The sequence below is a fragment of the Scyliorhinus torazame genome, chromosome 16, assembly GCF_047496885.1.
Source record: "Scyliorhinus torazame isolate Kashiwa2021f chromosome 16, sScyTor2.1, whole genome shotgun sequence".
In the NCBI taxonomy this organism is placed as follows: Eukaryota; Metazoa; Chordata; class Chondrichthyes; order Carcharhiniformes; family Scyliorhinidae; genus Scyliorhinus; species Scyliorhinus torazame.
In genome coordinates this window covers 2,182,379-2,204,737 of record NC_092722.1, presented here as the reverse complement: position 1 = coordinate 2,204,737, position 22,359 = coordinate 2,182,379, and the positions used below count along the sequence as shown (strand labels likewise).

The following is a 22,359-nucleotide window of genomic DNA, read 5'->3' as shown; positions in this document are numbered from 1 at the left end:
CCACAACCCAGTAACCCCACCCAACCCTTTTTGGACACTAATGGCAATTTAGCATGGCCAATCCACCTAACACCTAACCTGCACATCTTTGGACTGTGGGAGGAAACCGCAGGAATCCCATGAACTTGAAACATAAAGGTCCAACTTCAAAAGGTTCTTGGCCAATTTGGTGAGTGACCTTTCCTGATCCATGGAGTTGGTCATTCACTAACCTAAAAATGGTTTCTGAATGTCAGTGAGCAGTGTGTGACTGTGTGACTGAGACGTTGTGGATGCCACTCTGCTGTTATGCACATTGAGTGTGGTATAACTCTGTTAAACCTGTACAACCCTGATTTACATTATAACACCTGTCCCAAGAAATGTTGGTCCCAAGTTACAGGCTGCATGATAACCTTGAATGAACTGTGACTTAAGATGTTCGCAGGCATAACCACAGGGTGATCTTAAAGGGTTGCGCATATTGAAAGGACATTAGAGGCAACATTTGTTCAAAGGCTCTTGTCAAACAAATTTCATACAGAGGCACAAGTTGTCAAAGAGATGGGCTTTACAGAATATCTTTAAAAAGGAGAGGGTGAAAGATGGAGAGGTCTGAGGTCTGGACGGCTGGGAGCAGAGTACCAGAACTTTGGACCCAGGTAGCTGAAGACATCGGCTAAGTTTGCTGATGATACAAAGATAGGTGGAGGGGCAGGTAGTATTGAGGAGGTGGGGAGGCTGCAGAAAGATTTAGACAGTTTAGGAGAGTGGTCCAAGAAATGGCTGATGAAATTCAACATGGGCAAGTGCGAGGTCTTGCACTTTGGAAAAAAGAATAGAGGCATGGACTATTTTCTAAACGGTGACAAAATTCATAATGCTGAAGTGCAAAGGGACTTGGGAGTCCTAGTCCAGGATTCTCTAAAGGTAAACTTGCAGGTTGAGTCCGTAATTAAGAAAGCAAATGCAATGTTGTCATTTATCTCAAGAGGCTTGGAATATAAAAGCAGGGATGTACTTCTGAAGTTTTATAAAGCATTAGTTAGGCCCCATTTAGAATACTGTGAGCAATTTTGGGCCCCACGCCTCAGGAAGGACATACTGGCACTGGAGCGGGTCCAGCGGAGATTCACACGGATGATCCCAGGAATGGTAGGCCTAACATACGATGAACGTCTGAGGATCCTGGGATTATATTCATTGGAGTTTAGGAGGTTGAGGGGAGATCTAATAGAAACTTACAAGATAATGAATGGCTTAGATAGGGTGGATGTAGGGAAGTTGTTTCCATTAGCAGGGGAGACTAGGACCCGGGGGCACAGCCTTAGAATAAAAGGGAGTCACTTTAGACCAGAGATGAGGAGAAATTTCTTCAGCCAGAGAGTGGTGGGTCTGTGGAATTCATTGCCACAGAGGGCGGTGGAGGCCGGGACGTTGAGTGTCTTTAAGACAGAAGTTGATAAATTCTTGATTTCTCGAGGAATTAAGGGCTATGGAGAGAGAGCGGATAAATGGAGTTGAAATGAGCCATGATTGAATGGTGGGGTGGACTCGATGGGCCGAATGGCCTTACTTCCGCTCCTATGTCTTATGGACACCACTAATGGTAGGGTGATGAAAATTGGGGATAGTTAAGAGGCCAGAATTGGAGAGTTTTGGAGCTGAATAAACCTGAGTAAGGGGAGAGGCCTTGGAGGGATTTGAAAATGAGGGCGGTGAATTTCAAAACTGAGATCCTGCAGTATGAAAACAGTCAAGGGAGCTTTCTGTTTTCTAACCTTGCTACTTCCACTAAGAACCTAAACAAAAAGCATCTGCCTGGATTAGTGTTGGTGAGAATGTACTTTAAGAGGTTTACAATTACTTTGTTTAATGATTAGTCTCCAGTTATGGCATTAATCCCTGGTCCAGCCCATTTTATTTATGAAAGCCTTTAATCGCATTGAGCTGCTCAGATCACAGGTCCATGTTGTTTTAGCTCATTCGAAATTAATTTGTTTCCCTGGGCTTGTCACTATCTTATGTATTTAATTTAATTTGGCTTTATTGATTTCCCAATTAAGGTAAGTTTCCAAAGTAATTCCACTGCAAAATGTGTATTATTTTAAAGTCAAATACGAGGATAGATTGTGCTAACTCTTCAAATAGTAATTTGATGAAGTCAGATAATATATTGTAACATTAAAAAGTGTTCACAAGATAACATTTCTTCAAAATGCATTTGGACAAGCAACAACATTTGGAATATGAATACTGATATATTTGTATTCTACAGAAGCACTTCAACTTTTCAAGTGGATTGTAAATATTTTCTGGAGTGCAAGATCCCAAATATAAAACTATGGCAGAGTGTACAAAATGCTTTTACGATCATGGGCGAAATGTTAGCCTTCACTTAGAGAAATAAACAAATGAATGAACTTGCACCTCCCAGTGTAAGAAAGTGAAATGACGAAAGATGATGGTGTTTATTGTAATCATGAATTATGTTGAATTCTAGAGTGAGAATTTAATACGTTCAAATGAGTGTGTAACTCAGAAACCCTTCTGGAGAAACTAGCCACGTTAGTACAGGCTTAATAGTGCAACACGTGTTTAGTGATTTAACGTGCATGCAATTAAATCTAAAGGCACAATATCTGTGTATTGATGTCTTATCATTTTCTAATCTTCAAATAATTCCAGGACAATTAAACTTGTGTCTAATTGCTTTCTTTTATTTATTTTGTTTTCAGGATAGATAAGTCTTTTATTCGGAGAAGTACACAGTAAGTAACTTTTCTATGTAGCTTGTGCTGATGGTGCCTTGCTTCCGAAATCATGTTTTATTTGATGCTGTTTTTATCGATTATGTGGAGGACTGTGATTTTAAAAATTACTGGTAACTTGATATGAGGACAATAGAATAGAAAATTAATTCAACAATATGATTGTCTCAGTTTTGTTGAGGTTTAACAGGTTAAAATTGAAAAAGTTATTTGGTAGTACAGAACCTGGGGAATGTTGCTATATTTACTTGCTATAAATATGGCAGTTAATAAGGTCGCCTTTCTTAATCCTAATTATGAGTATGCTTTCAGAGTCGCCAGGTATCTCTCGATACCGCCACAAGGTTCAACCGAATACCGATCAAAGAGCCAATACACCAGTTAGTTAGTTCAAAGTCAATGCTACTTTATTCACACACAGTATGATTTACTCATGCACAATAACACTACAAGCTAAACTATATCTATCACTAACGCCTATACTTAACTTCGGGTACCCGCTTAGGTCAGAGGAACAATGGCCGTTGTTCGGATCTGGGCCTGTTGGGTTCGAAGAGGTAACAGGAGAACAGCTAAGGTCGTCCGTCCGGTAGCGAGCGTTGAACTTGAACTTACTTGCTTCTGGCGGTGCTGGTGGATGGGTCTCTCTGCTTGGGAGGCAAATCCAAGAGACTGAACCTTTCGCGGGGGTTCCTTCTTATACTCGGAGGGGCTTCGCGCGCTTTTAGGCAGGCCTTAAACTTGGTCCCAATTAATTGGGCAGCTTCTTGATCATTGCCATCGATCTAAGCCAATAAAGGGGCGGGTGCCTTGATGGCTGGGCGTGTCCCAAGTGGCCGTTGGCCTTGCTTTGTTTGTGTCTTCTTGTTGGGGTAGTGGCGCCGGAATGTCCGAGACAGTATCGGCTGCCTGAGCACTAGTTCTTTGTTCCTCGGAGATGGGCCATCAATATGTAAATCGGCCCAGAGTTTCGGTTCCGTCTGCAGACTGCCTTCCAAATATACATTCAGGCTCTGTGCTTGTTGCTTTGCATTGTCCATATTTCCCTATAGGCTCTGCGAGTGTCCATTTTGTAGACTGAAAATGGCCATCTCAGATGGCTACAGTATTGCTGAAACACAGAGACACTGTCAAAGCTTCTCATCTTGTACTCATTAGAATAGTTCGTAAGAACACCAAATGTAAAGAGAACAACAATTTATACTGCATGAGAAGAGAGAGCTGATTGATTGATTCGCTGAGGCATTGCCACGAAGAGAGCATCACAGAACAGAACAGCCAAGCTTTTGATTAAATTCAGACCGGGCAGGCTGACTCTGGTCACGGCATTGTCATGAGGAATGAATCAGCAAAAGACTGCCCCCAAGCTTAAAATTCCTGTCAAAGCATGCCTATTAACCTGCTGCACGGAATCAACTTTATCTATGCAAATTAGCCCCAGTTCAAGAATACCAGTTCCATAAGTTCATGGATACTGAAACCTCAATAATGTGAAGCTGAGTTACTCTGAGTACATGCTTCCTACAATATCAAACACTTGTTAAGAGTTTATCAAAGATAGTTTGTGCGGTGTTAGTGAACAGTTCTAGAGGGTTGCTTTGCTTGTTCAGTGTAGGTGCATGTATACTCAACGGAAATGCTTCTACTTGCACAGCGGCGCATCAAGGAATTAATGTATTCCGTGATACCCAGGCTATCTTCACAATTTTGGCAAATTGAAGGGAGTCTGACTCCCCGAACCCATTAGTGAGAAGCTGATTCTAGTGAATCTTCTCCTTGAAAGAATGGAGACAAGTAGCAACTCTGGGCATCGGAAATGTCACTTAACACAAAGGGTTGGAGGTTGGACTTATCTTCATTGAAGAAGAGAGACTGAGGTATTTGTATTCAGTTTTTCAAGTTTATGTTGGAGAATGGAGAACTAAATGTAAAGAGGGTGTGCAAAGCTACTAAACACTAATGATGTTAGAGATTCAGAACAGGCGTCATTTACATTACACCTTTACATCAACAGTGACATTTCAGCAGAATTCTCAATTTAAGATCAACGCATCCCTCCCAAACCCCGGTGGTACGTGACTCTCTCCATGTAGGGTCTTATAGCTTGGTTTCGCCACAAGCAGTATAACTCCTGTTCAGTATAGACTAGTCTCCAAGGTTGTGCAGTGTGTCCTTGGATGCCAGGGCCCTTTGGATCCACTCCAGGTAGATTTTTACAATGTTTAGAAAGCACAGAAGCTCCTTCCTGCATTTCAAACATTCAGACTTCAACCTGTGAAATGACCTGAGAGAGGCCTTGTGTAACTGACGTCCACTCTTTTTCAGTTTCATCAAACTCTCACCTTACTTCCATCTCTCCCTTGAATGGAATTCATGAACCGTGGCAATGTTTGAGGGAAGTAGGGAGGATGGCTAGGAACGGGATTAACTCTAGATAAACGGTGGAGTTTTCTTTGAAATTGATTGTGCCGCTAAACTTGCCGAGTTCCTTAAATTCTATTGGAAAAAATAAACATCTGACGAAAACACTGTACTGAGCATTGTTTTTGTGAGCGAGTCAATGCTGGCAGTTTGTTACTTAATGCCACCCAAACGCTGGCACCAGTCTTTGTCTGAAAGTGTCCTGCAGACATATGGAAGCTGCTCAGTTTCTGGGTGGGTCTATCAAAATAACAAACCTAATGAAAACCTGGCTGTGGAATTATGACTCTCTTTCTCCCCCCCCCTCCCCCTGCCCACCAACGTTAACATCAAGTTACCTAGTTGCACATTTGATCGTGTCTCGAGTGTCCATGTGACTATGTCAAAAGCTACCCCCTCTGTGTGTGTCATTAACTCCAGTGTGATCTTTGCAGTTATGTTGTATCAATGAGGAAAATGAGCTTATCATTGGAGAACACACAGACCTTGCCTTGTGAGCAAGCTGAGGATCATTCAACCTTCCCGAGTTAATAAGTCCCGACTTTGCTTTATAAACACTGCTATAACGTCACTGGTAATGCTGTTATTTTAACAAACTGTTTGGGGATAAGTTACTCTGTTGTAATTAGGAATGTGCAAAAAGATGCTTGCTAGAACATGCATATTGCTGAAAACAGAGACATGTCGTTGAAGATTTCCATCTTGCACAAATTGCAAAAATACCAAATCTAAGTGGAATATTTAATGATGTGATTGGGCTTCACTCACTTATCTGAGTCACACGTGGCTGCACTGAATATGGGGGGGGAGGGGAGGGCCCAAAGCTGTTAATTTGCATTTTGATTGTTTTTTGAAATCCTGCACACAACATTGCGAGCATTCGAGCACTCACTGGGTTTTACATCAGAAAGGTGCAACTGACCAGGCAAATCTTTATTAACATCAAAAAACTGGTCCATTTCCAAACTCTGACCTCGCGCACGCGCACGGTATCCTGACTTGGAAATATATCGCCGTTCCTTCACTGTCGATGGGTCAAAATCCTGAAACACTCTCCCTAACAGCACAGTGGGGTACCTACACCACACAGACTCAAGAAGACAGCTGACCACCACATTCTCAAAGGGCAATTGGATGCCCACAACCCAAGGCACAACTTTAAAAAAATCCTTTGTTGAACTTTGAAAATTAAGTTTCATTTCCTGGTTTTCTGATAGTTATAGTTTTGTTTCAACTGGCAATGCCAAAACTGCCTCCTTAAGTTCAACAACACTGATAGGAAAGATTTACGTTGTCCCCCGCGGGGGCCACTTACTGATTTTCATATCCTGCTACAATTTATGAGAAAACAAAGTACCTTTGTGTGTTTTTAATGATTCCCACTAGAGGGAAGCAATGTTTTACTTTATGAATCCAGCTCCACTGAATTCTGCAGATCCATGCTCTGCCTGCTCTATCCACCAGATGTCACTTTCTGAAAAGTTAACATCGCCCAACGATCTTCTGAATCGATCGCACAAGTTCATTAACTTTACACTTCGAGCTTGAACTTCCTCACTGACTTAATTAACATCGGCACTTTTGACATTTAATATGATTTCATGGGTTAAGCATTTATTCGGAAAGAGCAGGTCATCCGTTGACGAGACCACGGTTCATTATTGTTAGAATTTCTGATGGTAAATTGGCTGACTGTTATTCCCGTGTCCAGTGAGTTCAAGCAGTTGTGTCACCAGGGGAAGAGGATTGAAGCTGTATGATGAGGGGGTCAGAGGTCAGTCTGTCGCGTTTTCTGTTTCTCTAAGTAATTGGGCCAGAAATGGCATTAAGAGAATCCTACGTTAAACCTCCCTCAACCCCAGCTCATCCACACATCTGATGCTGGCTGTATTTCAGTCACGTTGGAAAATATCTCTGGTGTGCCAGCACCTGCACACTTCTTACTACGATTACGCTAGATTCTAGTGGAATAGAATCTCAACCCAAATCTTCAGCCCAGACATTCTTTTATTCCACTGTTCCTAAAATCATAGAAAGGTACAGCACAGATCTTTCAGCTCACTGATCTGTACCAGCTCTTTCTGCACTGTCGGAAGGGCAGCGCTGAGGGAGCGCCGCACTGTCGGAAGGGCAGCGCTGAAGGAGCGCAGCACTGTCGGAAGGGCAGCGCTGAGGGAGCGCCGCACTGTCGGAAGGGCAGCGCTGAGGGAGCGCCGCACTGTCGGAAGGGCGGCGCTGAGGGAGCGCCGCACTGTCGGAAGGGCACGCTGAGGGAGCGCCGCACTGTTGGAAGGGCAGCGCTGAGGGAGCGCCGCACTGTCAGAAGAGCAGCGCTGAGGGAGCGCCGCACTGTCGGAAGGGCAGCGCTGAGGGAGCGCAGCACTGTCGGAAGGGCACGCTGAGGGAGCGCCGCACTGTCGGAAGGGCAGCGCTGAGGGAGCGCCGCACTGTCAGCAGGGCAGCGCTGAGGGAGCGCCGCACTGTCGGAAGGGCAGCGCTGAGGGAGCACCGCACTGTCGGAAGGGCAGCGCTGAGGGAGCGCCGCACTGTCGGAAGGGCAGCGCTGAAGGAGCGCAGCACTGTCGGAAGGGCAGCGCTGAGGGAGCGCCGCACTGTCAGAAGGGCAGCGCTGAGGGAGCGCCACAGTGTCGGAAGGGCAGCGCTGAGGGAGCGCCGCACTGTCTGAAGGGCAGCGCTGAGGGAGCGCCGCACTGTCGGAAGGGCAGCGCTGAGGGAGCGCCGCACTGTCGGAAGGGCAGTGCTGAGGGAGCGCCGCACTGTCGGAAGGGCAGCGCTGAAGGAGCGCCGCACTGTCGGAAGGGCAGCGCTGAGGGAGCGCCGCACTGTCGGAAGGGCAGCGCTGAGGGAGCGCCGCAGTGTCGGAAGGGCAGCGCTGAGGGAGCGCCGCACTGTCGGAAGGGCAGCGCTGAGGGAGCGCCGCACTGTCGGAAGGGCAATGCTGAGGGAGCGCCGCACTGTCGGAAGGGCAGCGCTGAGGGAGCGCCGCACTGTCAGAAGAGCAGCGCTGAGGGGGCGCCGCACTGTCGGAAGGGCAGTGCTGAGGGAGCGCCGCACTGTCGGAAGGGCAGCGCTGAGGGAGCGCCGCAGTGTCAGAAGAGCAGCGCTGAGGGAGCGCCGCACTGTCGGAAGGGCAGCGCTGAGGGAGCGCCGCACTGTCAGAAGGGCAGCGCTGAGGGAGCGCCGCACTGTCGGAAAGGCAGCTCCGAGGGAGCGCCAAACAGTCGGAGGGGCAGTGCTGAAGGAGCGCCGCACTGTCGGAAGGGCAGCGCTGAGGGAGCACCGCAGTGTCGGAAGGGCAGCGCTGAGGGAGCGCCGCACTGTCGGAAGGGCAGTGCTGAGGGAGCACCACACTGTCGGAGGGGCAGTGCTGAAGGAGCGCCGCACTGTCGGAAGGGCAGCGCTGAGGGAGCGCCGCACTGTCGGAGGGGCAGCTCTGAGGGAGCGCCGCAGTGTCGGAAGGGCGGCGCTGAGCTAGTGATGCTCTGTCAGAAGGACAGCGCTGAGGGCGCGTCGCGCTGGCGGAAGGGCAGCAGTGGGGGAGTGATGCTCTGTCGGAAGGGCATCAGTGGGGGAGTGATGCTCTGTCAGAAGGGCACGCTGAGGGAGCGCCGCACTGTCGGAAGGGCAGCTCTGAGGGAGCGCCGCACTGTCGGAAGGGCAGCGCTGAGGGAGCGCCGCACTGTTGGAAGGGCAGCGCTGAGGGAGTGCCGCACTGTCGGAAGAGCAGCGCTGAGGGAGCGCCGCACTGTCGGAAGGGCAGTGCTGAGGGAGCGCCGCACTGTCGGAAGGGCAGCGCTGAGGGAGCGCCGCACTGTCGGAAGGGCAGCGCTGAGGGAGCGCCGCACTGTCGGAAGGGCAGCGCTGAGGGAGCGCCGCACTGTCGGAAGGGCAGGGCTGAGGGAGCGCCGCACTGTCGGAATGGCAGCTCAGAGGGAGCGCCAAACAGTCGGAGGGGCAGTGTTGAAGGAGCGCCGCACTGTCGGAAGGGCAGCGCTGAGGGAGCACCGCAGTGTCGGAAGGGCAAAACAAAACAAAGAACAAAGAAATGTACAGCACAGGAACAGGCCCTTCGGCCCTCCAAGCCCGTGCCGACCATACTGCCCGACTAAACTACAATCTTCTACACTTCCTGGGTCCGTATCCTTCTATTCCCATCCTATTCATATATTTGTCAAGATGCCCCTTAAATGTCCCTATCGTCCCTGCCTCCACTACCTCCTCCGGTAGTGAGTTCCAGGCACCCACTACCCTCTGCGTAAAAAACTTGCCTCGTACATCTACTCTAAACTTTGCCCCTCTCACCTTAAACCTATGCCCCCTAGTAATTGACCCCTCTACCCTGGGGAAAAGCCTCTGACTATCCACTCTGTCTATGCCCCTCATAATTTTGTATACCTCTATCAGGTCGCCCCTCAACCTCCTTCGTTCCAGTGAGAACAAACCGAGTTTATTCAATCGCTCCTCATAGCTTATGCCCTCCATACCAGGCAACATTCTGGTAAATCTCTTCTGCACCCTCTCTAAAGCCTCCACATCCTTCTGGTAGTGTGGCGACCAGAATTGAACACTATACTCCAAGTGTGGCCTAACTAAGGTTCTATACAGCTGCAACATGACTTGCCAATTCTTATACTCAATGCCCCGGCCAATGAAGGCAAGCATGCCGTATGCCTTCTTGACTACCTTCTCCACCTGTGTAGCCCCTTTCAGTGATCTGTGGACCTGTACTCCTAGATCTCTTTGACTTTCAATACTCTTGAGGGTTCTACCATTCACTGTATATTCCCTACCTGCATTAGCCCTTCCAAAATGCATTACCTCACATTTGTCCAGGTTAAACTCCATCTGCCATCTCTCCGCCCAAGTCTCCAGACAATCTAAATCCTGCTGTATCCTCAGACAGTCCTCATCGCTATCCGCAATTCCACCAACCTTTGTGTCGTCTGCAAACTTACTAATCAGACCAGTTACATTTTCCTCCAAATCATTTATATATACTACAAAGAGCAAAGGTCCCAGCACTGATCCCTGTGGAACACCACTGGTCACAGCCCTCCAATTAGCAGCGCTGAGGGAGCACCACACTGTCGGAGGGGCAGTGCTGAAGGAGCGCCGCACTGTCGGAGGGGCAGCTCTGAGGGAGCGCCGCAGTGTCGGAAGGGCAGCAGTGGGGAGTGATGCTCTGTCGGAGGGGCAGCTCTGAGGGAGCGCCGCAGTGTCGGAAGGGCGGCGCTGAGTTAGTGATGCTCTGTCAGAAGGACAGCGCTGAGGGCGCGTCGCGCTGGCGGAAGGGCAGCAGTGGGGGAGTGATGCTCTGTCGGAAGGGCAGCAGTGGGGGAGTGATGCTCTGTCAGAAGGGCACGCTGAGGGAGCGCTGCACTGTCGGAAGGGCAGCGCTGAGGGAGCGCCGCACTGTCGGAAGGGCAGCGCTGAGGGAGCGCCGCAGTGTCGGAAGGGCAGCGCTGAGGGAGCGCCGCAGTGTCGGAAGGGCAGCGCTGAGGGAGTGCCGCACTGTCGGAAGGGCAGCGCTGAGGGAGCGCCGCAGTGTCGGAAGGGCAGCGCTGAGGGAGGCCGCACTGTCGGAAGGACAGCGCTGAGGGAGCGCCGCACTGTCGGAAGGGCAGCAGTGGGGAGTGATGCTCTGTCGGAAGGGCAGCGCTGAGGGAGCGCCGCACTGTCGGAAGGGCAGCACTGAGGGAGCGCCGCACTGTTGGAAGGGCAGGGTGAGGGGGAGTGATGCTTTGTCAGAAGGACAGCGCTGAGGGAGCGCCGCACTGTCGGAAGGGCAGCACTGAGGGAGCGCCACACTGTCGGAAGGGCAGCACTGAGGGAGCGCCGCACTGTCGGAAAGGCAGCTCAGAGGGAGCGCCAAACAGTCGGAGGGGCAGTGCTGAAGGAGCGCCGCACTGTCGGAAGGGCAGCGCTGAGGGAGCACCGCAGTGTCGGAAGGGCAGCGCTGAGGGAGCACCACACTGTCGGAGGGGCAGTGCTGAAGGAGCGCCGCAATGTCAGAAGGGCAGCGCTGAGGGAGCGCCGCACTGTCGGAGGGGCAGCTCTGAGGGAGCGCCGCAGTGTCGGAAGGGCGGCGCTGATTTAGTGATGCTCTGTCAGAAGGACAGCGCTGAGGGCGTGTCGCGCTGGCGGAAGGGCAGCAGTGGGGGAGTGATGCTCTGTCGGAAGGGCAGCAGTGGGGGAGTGATGCTCTGTCAGAAGGGCACGCTGAGGGAGCGCCGCACTGTCGGAAGGGCAGCACTGAGGGAGCGCCGCACTGTTGGAAGGGCAGGGCTGAGGGGGAGTGATGCTTTGTCAGAAGGACAGCGCTGAGGGAGCGCCGCACTGTCGGAAGGGCAGCACTGAGGGAGCGCCACACTGTCGGAAGGGCAGCACTGAGGGAGCGCTGCACTGTCGGAAGGGCAGCGCTGAGGGAGCGCCGCACTGTTGTGGTTGTATTATGACTGACTGATCTGACAGGAGGGCCACATTTGTCTCTGAAATCGTACTAGCATGAGCTCCTTTTTTTAACCGATGAATGAGGTGACAAAATTAGTTTTCATATACATGTCAGAAATCCAATAGTAACCTTAAACTATACGGAAACTGTACTCGCTTCTCGCTTTCATATAATTTAGTTTTACTCGTTCTATTTTCGCCAATCCGAAGGGCTACTTTGTTTAGTTCCACTCCTATAAAAGACTTTGTCAGGTCTGGAAGTGTGTTAGTGATGCTACCTATTGTTAATTCTCCGTGTCAACTGCATTCAACTTCACACAAATATTATATAATCTTTCTCAACTTCGAGAACTTTATAATTGTATCTAAATATTTCATCTTGCTTTGTTTGATTAATAAATAGCTGGTACCTCATTTCTTGTTTTGTCTCATTTCTGTTAAGCTGAGGTAAAGTGTGGTGATGGATCCGTCAGCCACAGGTCCAAATATAGTTCAAACCATTTCATCTGGGACAGGTCATTAAACCTGTCTGCTGATGCCTTAGCCATGCTTTCCATAGTGTATATGTGGTTCCAAATATAATTGAAAAGGTCTAGACGAGTGGCTGCAGGGGCTGAACTAATGGATTTTGCCTGTGGTGTGCATTGTACTGGGGTAATGACCTCCAACACTTGTATCATTTTCAATCATTTCTGACCATCCCATCGGTCCCTCACTGCAACCTGAACAACTTGGGTCCTTCACTCCCTTGATAAAATGTTTGAAGTTAGTATCTTAGTTTTGATTTTCCGCAAGGAAGGAGTTTCCGGTCCATCAAGCCAATGCTTGTACTCTGAAGGAGGTGTCCCGTTACTCCCATTCCTGTCTCCATCCGTCTACCGTTTTGTATTTACATCCAACATTTCTCCATTCTCTGCGTTGTTGTGATTTCTGCTTCCACTATTGGTTCCATTAGGGCATTCTACATCGAGATAAAAGCCATCACATTCAAATGAAGACCAGTGGTTAGATTTGCCGTGGCTTCTTATCTTTGGCAGATGAGGAATAAATGCACTGGGATAGGTTCTCCCTGGAAAACTGCTGTAAAAAAAATCTAAACCAGTGTGTTGTCCTTCGATACAGTATTGAGTCCAGTAAGTATCACATTGGAACTGCATTGTAGCTCAGAATATGAAGCTGGTTTTGGTAATGGTGACCATGAAACTATCATTGATTGTTGTAAAAACCCACCTGGTTCACCAATGTGAATTTAGGGAAGGAAATCTGTCGTCCATGTGGTATATCTGGATTTCCAGAAAGCTTTTGACACGGTGCCACACAAAAGGTTGCTGCATAAACTAAAGATGCATGGCATTGAGGGTAAAGTGGTAGCATGGGTAGAGGATTGGTTAACTAACAGAAAGCAGAGAGTGGGGATAAATGGGTGTTTCTCTGGTTGGCAACCTGCAACTAGTGGGGTCCCTCAAGGATCGGTGTTGGGCCTGCAGTTGTTCACAATTTACATAGATGATTTGGAGTTGGGGACCAAGTGCAATGTGGCAAAGTTTGCAGATGACACTAAGATGAGTGGTAAAGCAAAAAGTGCAGAGGATACCGGAAGTCTGCAGAAAGATTTGGATAGGTTAGGTGAGTGGGCTAGGGTCTGGCAGATGGAATTCAATGTTGCCAAGTGTGAGGCTATCCATTTTGGGAGGAATAACAGCAGAATGGATTATTATTTAAATGGTAAGATGTTAAAACATGCTGCTGTGCAGAGGGACCTGGGTGTGCTGGTGCACGAGTCGCAAAAGGTTGGTGTGCAGGTGCAACAGGTGATTAAGAAGGCTAATCGAGTTTTGTCTTTCATTGCTAGAGGGATGGAGTTCAAGACTAGGGAGGTTATGCTGCAATTGAAAAGGTGTTGGTGAGGCCACATCTGGAGTATTGTGTTCAGTTTTGGTCTCCTTACCTGAGCAAGGACATATTGGCACTGGAGGGAGTGCAGAGGAGATTCACTAGGTTGATCCCAGAGTTGAGGGGATTAGATTATGACGAGGGGTTGAGTAGACTGGGACTGTACTCATTGGAGCTTAGAAGGATGCGGGGGGATCTTATTGAAACATATAAAATTATGAAGGGAATAGATGGGATAGATGCGGGCAGGTTATTTCCACTGGTCGGGGAAAGCAGAACTAGGGGGCATAGCCTCAAAATAAGGGGAAGTAGATTTAGGACGGAGTGTAGGAGGAACTTCTTCACCCAAAGGGTTGTGAATCTCTGGAATTCCTTGCCCAGTGAAGCAGTTGAGGCTCCTTCTTTAAACGTTTTTAAGAAAAAGATAGATAACCTTTCTAAAGAATAAAGGGATTCGGGGATATGGTGTACGGGCCGGAGAGTGGAGCTGAGTCCACAAAGATCAGCCATGATCTCATTGAATGGCGGAGCAGGCTCGAGGGGCCAGATGGCCTACTCCTGTTCCTAGTTCTTATGTTCTTACCTGGTCTGGCCTACATGTGACTCCAGACCCACAGCAATGTGTTTGACTCTTAAATGCCCCCTGAAATGGCCCAGCTAGTCACTCAGTTCAAGGGAAATTAGGGATGGGCAACAGATAGAGAAAAAGTGGTTGAAACTAATATTAAGACTGTAGTGTCACCTGAGGTAGTTGGGGATATTGTTGTTTGTACATCTGGAATCTTAGATAATTGAAATCCATTCAGGTGAGAATCTGAGGGGGTCATTTTGTGTAGGCCCACCGGCCTGTCCCCATCACTAGCTCCTATTGGGAGATTACACCAGAGGGTAATGCTGGTTTTACTGACCCCACTCCCACATATTTTAGTGTCTGTTAAAGTCAGTGTCGAGTTATATTAGTGTAAAGCTGGCACTTCACCCAATCCTGTGGATTTTCTGTCTCTCGGGTGACGTGAAATTGGTCCCCTTTATTAATTTAGAGTATGTCATTAATACACAGGAAATGTGAGCCTTTCATAACCAAAATAACTGCTTTTTATCTGTTTGAAGAGGTTGGCGAAAGTTGAATAATAAATGTTTGGTTTTGATTCCTATTTAAAATATAACTTTGACAATTGAACAGTTGAATGCCTTTCTTCCGTGCATCCTGTAAACGTGTGATGGGTCCTATTAAACTGGAGTAATTATGTGATATTACAGCATCTAAATCATAGGTAAGCAATTTAGATTACATAAAGATGCAGCGAGCTAGGCTGCATATGCAACGACTCTTATCAGTCTTTGTGCTTAATGAATTGGCGAAGGTAATATTCCATAGGAAATTGACTTGAAGAAAGTAATTATGGATTTTTAGGTGAATATCTTTTCCTTCTGGCTGTCTCGCTTTCTTCTTTGCTACTCAAATTAAACTAACCTATTTAACTGAGCTAAGTTGTTTTGTTACAGTTACATTTGCAAAGGTTTACATAGAACATATGGCACAAGTATAGGCCATCCAGCTAACTATTTGACCTTTGTGCTCCACTCCAGTCTCCACCTGTCATTCCTCATGTAACTCGATCAAACAACCTTCGTCTCTCCTGTGTTTATCCAGCTTCCCTTTAAATGTCCATACTCTATTTGCCTCAGTTATTCCTTGTGGTCACCAGGCCCACATTTTCACCAGTCTCTGGGCAAAGAAGCTTCTCCCGAATTTCCGATTGAATTGATTAGCGATTACCTTTTATTGATCACCTCCTCCCCACAAATGGAAATACTCTCCCTGGGCTGGATTTTCAACGCCAATTCAGGACTCCCACGCCCAAATCAATTCCAAGTCCTGACCCCATGCCTGAACTCCATCGCCCATGGAATATTATTCCAAGAACCTTTCCCTCACCCATTCATAACTGGCGCCAAACTGCTCGCGTCCATTGATGGTCGTTTGAAAATAACAGTGTTGACCTAAAGGAGCCCAATAGGACATTAGCTGGAGGTGAGGAGTGTCATTCCCCCCCCCCCCCCCAAATCAGAGCCTGTCCCTGGACAGACACATCCTCTGGGACTGCAATATTCAAAGTGCATCAACATCAAATGCTGTGGGATTGGGATTGGAAAATCCAGCCATCTGTGTCCACTCGATCACCGTTTTAAAGACCTCTTTTCAAGAGAAAAGTAAATCGCAGCCTATTCAAGATTTCTTGTGTCCATTCCTCCCATCATTTTAGTGAATCTTTTTTCTACCCAGGCCGTCTATATCCTTTATACAAGCTGGGAGCCAGAACGGAACACAATATTTTTGTGTGTACTGGGACCAAGGTTTAATAATAATAGCATAGATTCCCCACTGATACAGCACTTGTTTTTCTTAAATGACTTTATTGACCTCCATCGCTACGATTAATGATTTGTGTATTTATATTCTCGGATATTGCGCCTCTATCCCATATTTTCCAACTTGTCATTTCCTTATTTTTCTTACCTCCAATGTAATACATCACATTTATCTGTGAAATTAATTTGTCAATTATACACCCCCTTATAATGTTTTCTTGTAATGTTGTTGCACTCCTCCTCAGTATGAACAGTGCCTAGCACAAACCCAACTAGGATCCTTTTATCAACCTCCAGCCATATGTGTTCAAATCCTCTCTGCACCCCAGACCAGTAAATTGCCTGATAATCCAGATCCTGTTGCAGTGTTTCACCCACTACTTTGTGAAGATCAGACAGCTCAAATGGGGCTTCATGTCTGTAGTATTGCTTTGAGATCCGGACGCAACCAGTCAATTGACTTTGATTTGTGTTCAGAACAAACTTGACACGCCTCAATCAATGGCTGGCAGCCAGGGTCGCTTAACAAGGGGTCATTCAGCCAGGAGCGCTGCAGTCTCCATGTTTGAAGAGGGTTTAGGTGAACTCGCTACTCTGCTATGCTTACCCATGTTCTCCAACACAACATTATCCTTGCCTGATAGGAGGGATTTCTTTTGCCCTCTGCCGTCCTGGCTCTTTGGTTGTTTATATATTCTTATGGGAACCTCTTTTCTGTCAATTTCCTTAAGTTGTTCTTGCGTACAAATTGCCCTGTATCTCACCAATTTTAAATGTCTACCTTCTTCATATCAAAGATAAAATATAGCACACATTCTGATTTCTAAATCATTAATATTTTCACAATATATCCTAAAGATTCTTAATGTTGTCATGCAAAGGTTGTGACATCAGTTGTGCATTCATAGCTCCAAGAATGATTGATTTAACTTTGAAATAAGTGCTTAAAGAACTGGCCAACATATCTGAGTTGTGAAGGGTTTGAACATATGATCTAGGGCAGGAATGGGAGTCTGCTAACAGAGGGCCCATTGGAATGGTTGTGGTAGGGGGTGTGATGGGAGGATGTTGGGAGGACATTGCGGTCATGTGAGAAGATGGGGGAGGTGTGTATGGGGAAGGTCAAAGGAGGTGAAGTCATTGCTCTAATTTTAACCGTTCTTCCACCTGGTTTCTGCTGGATGGGCAGAGTTAAAATCGAGGCTTTAGACTATTTATTGAAGAGGAAGTATCTTTTATGTTGGGGATTTCCAGCATTCCCTGTTGAGTTGACACATCAAGAATTCAGGGGCTCACTGCCTCTGAGTTTCAATTCACTATTCCAAAAATAGTTTTAATCTCACATTGGAAGTGTAAGAACCGAATGATGCCATCTCTGTACAAAACAGAAGGAATAGAACTGGAAAATCAAGCCAGTAGTTTCTTAGCTGTCTGGATGTACAAAGTAGACATGTCTGACCTTTTCAATCTTTATCCTATAGCTCCTGTGTGGAAAGGTACTTGCTCTCAAATCTGATATCTTGCTCAATAGAATTTCTGACTGGAGTGATGCATTTGTAGCAAGGACTGAATGCCAGTGTAATATATTCAACGCTGTTCAAAATAGCAAAATAAACCATATATTTGGTGACATGTCTAAGAAGGGGAGGTAGCAAGAGAAACTTTGAAACAAGGTAGCTTTTTATTGACATCTATACAGAATGTACAAAAGCTATTTGTATTGAACATAAGCTGACTGTATGTTCTAATTCACATGGCATTTTAAAGCTACATTGACATGTTAGGGTCGATTCTTTGGATTTCCACTGTTGACTCCATTTATTGAAGATGACACTGCCAGTGAATTGACAGTCCGAGGCACTGCCAGTGAATTGACAGTCCGAGACACTGCCAGTGAATTGACAGTCCGAGACACTGCCAGTGAATTGACAGTCCGAGGCACTGCCAGTGAATTGACATTCCGAGACACTGCCAGCGAATTGACAGTCCAAGGCACTGCCAGTGAATTGACATTCCGAGACACTGCCAGTGAATTGACAGTCCGAGACACTGCCAGCGATTTGACACCCCGAGGCACTGCCAGTGAATTGACAGTCCGAGACACTGCCAGTGAATTGACACCCCGAGACACTGCCAGTGAATTGACACCCCGAGGCACTGCCAGTGAATTGACATTCCGAGGCACTGCCAGTGAATTGACAGTCCGAGACACTGCCAGTGAATTGACACCCCGAGACACTGCCAGTGAATTGGCAGTCCGAGGCACTGCCAGTGAATTGACATTCCGAGGCACTGCCAGTGAATTGACAGTCCGAGACACTGCCAGTGAATTGACACGCCGAGGCACTGCCAGTGAATTGACAGTCCGAGGCACTGCCAGTGAATTGACAGTCCGAGACACTGCCAGTGAATTGGCAGTCCGAGGCACTGCCAGTGAATTGACAGTCCAAGGCACTGCCAGTGAATTGACAGTCCGAGGCACTGCCAGTGAATTGACAGTCCGAGGCACTGCCAGTGAATTGACACCCCGAGGCACTGCCAGTGAATTGACAGTCCGAGGCACTGCCAGTGAATTGACAGTCCGAGGCACTGCCAGTGAATTGACACCCCGAGGCACTGCCAGTGAATTGACACCCCGAGGCACTGCCAGTGAATTGACACCCCGAGGCACTGCCAGTGAATTGACATTCCGAGGCACTGCCAGTGAATTGACATTCCGAGGCACTGCCAGTGAATTGACACTCCGAGGCACTGCCAGCGAATTGGCACCACGAGGCACTGCCAGCGAATTGACACCCCGAGACACTGCCAGTGAATTGACAGTCCGAGGCACTGAAGTGAATTGGCACCCCGAGACACTGCCAGTGAATTGACACTCCGAGACACTGCCAGTGAATTGACACCCCTAGACACTGCCAGTGAATTGACACCCCGAGGCACTGCCAGTGAATTGACACCCCGAGGCACTGCCAGTGAATTGACAGTCCGAGGCACTGCCAGTGAATTGACAGTCCGAGGCACTGCCAGTGAATTGGCACTCCGAGACACTGCCAGTGAATTGACACCCCGAGACACTGCCAGTGAATTGGCACTCCGAGACACTGCCAGTGAATTGACACCCCGAGACACTGCCAGTGAATTGACACCCCGAGACACTGCCAGTGAATTGGCACTCCGAGACACTGCCAGTGAATTGCCACTCCGAGACACTGCCAGTGAATTGACACCCCGAGACACTGCCAGTGAATTGGCACTCCGAGACACTGCCAGTGAATTGACACCCCGAGACACTGCCAGTGAATTGGCACTCCGAGACACTGCCAGTGAATTGGCACTCCGAGACACTGCCAGTGAATTGCCACCCCGAGACACTGCCAGTGAATTGACACCCCGAGACACTGCCAGTGAATTGACACCCCGAGACACTGCCAGTGAATTGGCACTCGAGACACTGCCAGTGAATTGCCACCCTGAGACACTGCCAGTGAATTGCCACCCGGAGACACTGCCAGTGAATTGCCACCCCGAGACACTGCCAGTGAATTGCCACCCCGAGACACTGCTAGTGAATTGCCACCCCGAGACACTGCCAGTGAATTGCCACCCCGAGACACTGCCAGTGAATTGCCACCCCGAGACACTGCCAGTGAATTGCCACCCTGCGACACTGCCAGTGAATTGCCACCCTGAGACACTGCCAGTGAATTGACACCCCGAGACACTGCCAGTGAATTGACAGTCCGAGATACTGCCAGTGAATTGCCGCCCCGCAGCATTGCCAGTGAATTAACACTCCGAGACACTGCCAGTGAATTGACAGTCCGAGGCACTGCCAGTGAATTGACAGTCCGAGGCACTGCCAGTGAATTAACACTCCGAGACACTGCCAGTGAATTGACACTCCGAGGCACTGCCAGTGAATTAACACTCCGAGGCACTGCCAGTGAATTGGCACCCCGCAGCATTGTCAGTGAATTAACACTCAGAGATACTGCCAGTGAATTGAAACTCCGAGACACTGCCAGTGAATTGACAGTCCGAGGCACTGCCAGTGAATTGACAGTCCGAGGCACTGCCAGTGAATTAACACTCCGAGGCACTGCCAGTGAATTGGCACCCCGCAGCATTGTCAGTGAATTAACACTCAGAGATACTGCCAGTGAATTGAAACTCCGAGATACTGCCAGTGAATTGAAACTCAGAGGCAGTGAGCCCCTGAATTCTTGATGTGTCAACTCAACAGGGAATGCTGGAAATCCCCAACATATGTCTGTCAGCATCTGTAGGGAGAGAAAACAGTTAACGTTTAGAGTCTGTATGACTCTTCATCAGTGTTGGGTCATTGCAGGGGACGGAGACCCACACTCATTGTCACGTCATATGCCAATCACATACAAATAGGTGATACCGAGACCTGATTTAAACAAATTGTGTATTAACGAGCCAGGTTGTGTTGTGACAGAAGTGTGCACTAGCACATATCAAATTTGCTGCCAAATAACATTTAATTATGTTTCTCTGAAGTGCCTTGTGACAGTTTAGCACATTCATAGTGCTACATAAATACAAGCTGTCACTGTTATCGTCCATTTGAAGCTACTGTAAAAGTCAAATTTCACTCTCCCGTAATGTCCAAAAACCAATGTTGGTGAGTGTCGCCAAGAGAATTAATGAAATCTTCTGTAAACCCTGAAAAATGGCGCTGTTATGTGCAGTTGGAACCAAATAATGTTTCCCAGTGTCCATCTGTTAGTATTAAACTGTTAACCTGCCAACCATTTTAACTGTGTCATCATTTACCCGACTAAAGAGTAACTGATGATGCGCTTTTTAAGATTGTTATTCATTCAAAAACTGAGTATCATTTACATAAATGTAATAATAAAACATGGAACATACAGTGCAGAAGGAGGCCATTCGGCCCATCGAGTCTGCACCGACCCACTTAAGCCCACACTTCCATCCTACCCCATAACCCAATAATTCCTTCTTACCTTTTTGGACACTAAGGGCAATTTATCGTGGCCAATCCTCCTAACCTGCACGTCTGTGGACTGTGGGAGGAAACCGGAGCACCCGGAGGAAACCCACGCACACACGGGGAGAACGTGCAGACTCCGCACAGACAGTGACATCGAACCTGGGACCCTGGAGCTGTGAAGCCACAGTGACTAACCACTGCTGCACAAACAATGCTCTGATTTTGACACCGAACAAATGAACATTCTGCTGATCAGTCTGTGCTTTAACAATCCTTCCGTTTCCAGAGAAAGAAGTGTTTTCTACCCTCGGGTAGAAGTTAACTCGAATCGGATTAATCGTTAAAATGGTTTAGGAGCAGATCATGAGATGCAGTTATACATCATACTGGGCTGCGAATTAACGCAATGCCACACCTGGTGACACTTGAATAATCCCAACAAGTTTGCATTTATACAAAAAAGTAGCAGTTGTTCATTGCAAGTGTTGATCTAGCCACCATTTGGCCATATAAAGTTTAATAAGGACATGGGAAGTCCACACCGAGTTAAATAGGAAAGGGTTTTTACAGCACAATACATACATGGTCTGGCCGATCACTACCGGGTTTCTCTCTGATCGGTGCTTTATTGGCTGACCTTTTATACAAAGGTCAATATAGATCCCCCTCCCCTCATGGGAGAGCTTGCACTCCCCAAGGGTCACCGAGGAGATAATCATTCCCGCCCCGTGCGGGCTATTTACATAAAGTCTCACATGAATTATAAAGTAATTTGTGTTCGATGTCTTCCGTTAACATTTGCAGGGGAAGGTGAGCTTTTCCCGAATCATCGCCTGCCTCAAGTTCATATTCAAATAAGTTCCTCATGAGGTGGAACTATTTTAAAGAAAGACAAACCAATCGCCATTAGCACATTGTTTTAAAAAAAAAACATTCGATTAATTGCCTTTGGGTGCTAAACTAGATTCCTGTCAATGCACTTTATATATGAGGGGAAGGATGGGGGGGTTCTACAATTCATGGGCGTTATTCATTATGCACTTTCGAGAATTGGATCACATCGAATATTAGTTGGGGGGGGTGGTGGCGGGTTGGGGGGAGGGGGCTGTGTGTGTTAAGGGTGACTATGGATGATTCCTGATTCCTTTTTGTCATTTGTTTATGTTAACATGCGGGCTAATGTTTGGGGTTTGGTGGGAGGATGGGATGGTTGTTATTGATATGGGGATTGATATTACATTCATTACTGATGATTGTTGGGTGTAAATTTGGGAGAAAATGTGAAAAAGGAGAATAAATTTTTTTTTTTTTAAATGCACTTTACTAATAATCAGAAACGGTTCTAGCTCTCTTCAATATCATCTCAACTCTTGCCCATGATTGTAAAAGTATCCTGTATTCTGTTATCGAGGAAGGCAGCTTCAGCTACAATGTGTGCTATCATTCTACTACATCCTTGGCAGCAGCCAT

At 47.5% G+C, this 22,359-nt stretch overlaps 1 protein-coding gene across 10 annotated transcripts in view; it reads left to right on the top strand.

The window, feature by feature from the left end:
- Nucleotides 1–22,359, top strand: part of rap1gapa (RAP1 GTPase activating protein a) — an 809,199-nt gene that overhangs the window by 292,262 nt on the left and 494,578 nt on the right. For all 10 annotated transcript variants that reach the window (XM_072477772.1, XM_072477763.1, XM_072477771.1 and 7 more), the window contains one exon: nucleotides 2,718–2,750. Coding sequence is in view for 1 of the 10 variants with exons in the window: in XM_072477753.1 (XP_072333854.1) it covers nucleotides 2,718–2,750 (33 nt within the window). In the remaining 9 variants the exon portion in view is untranslated. The remainder of the gene's footprint in view (nucleotides 1–2,717; nucleotides 2,751–22,359) is intronic.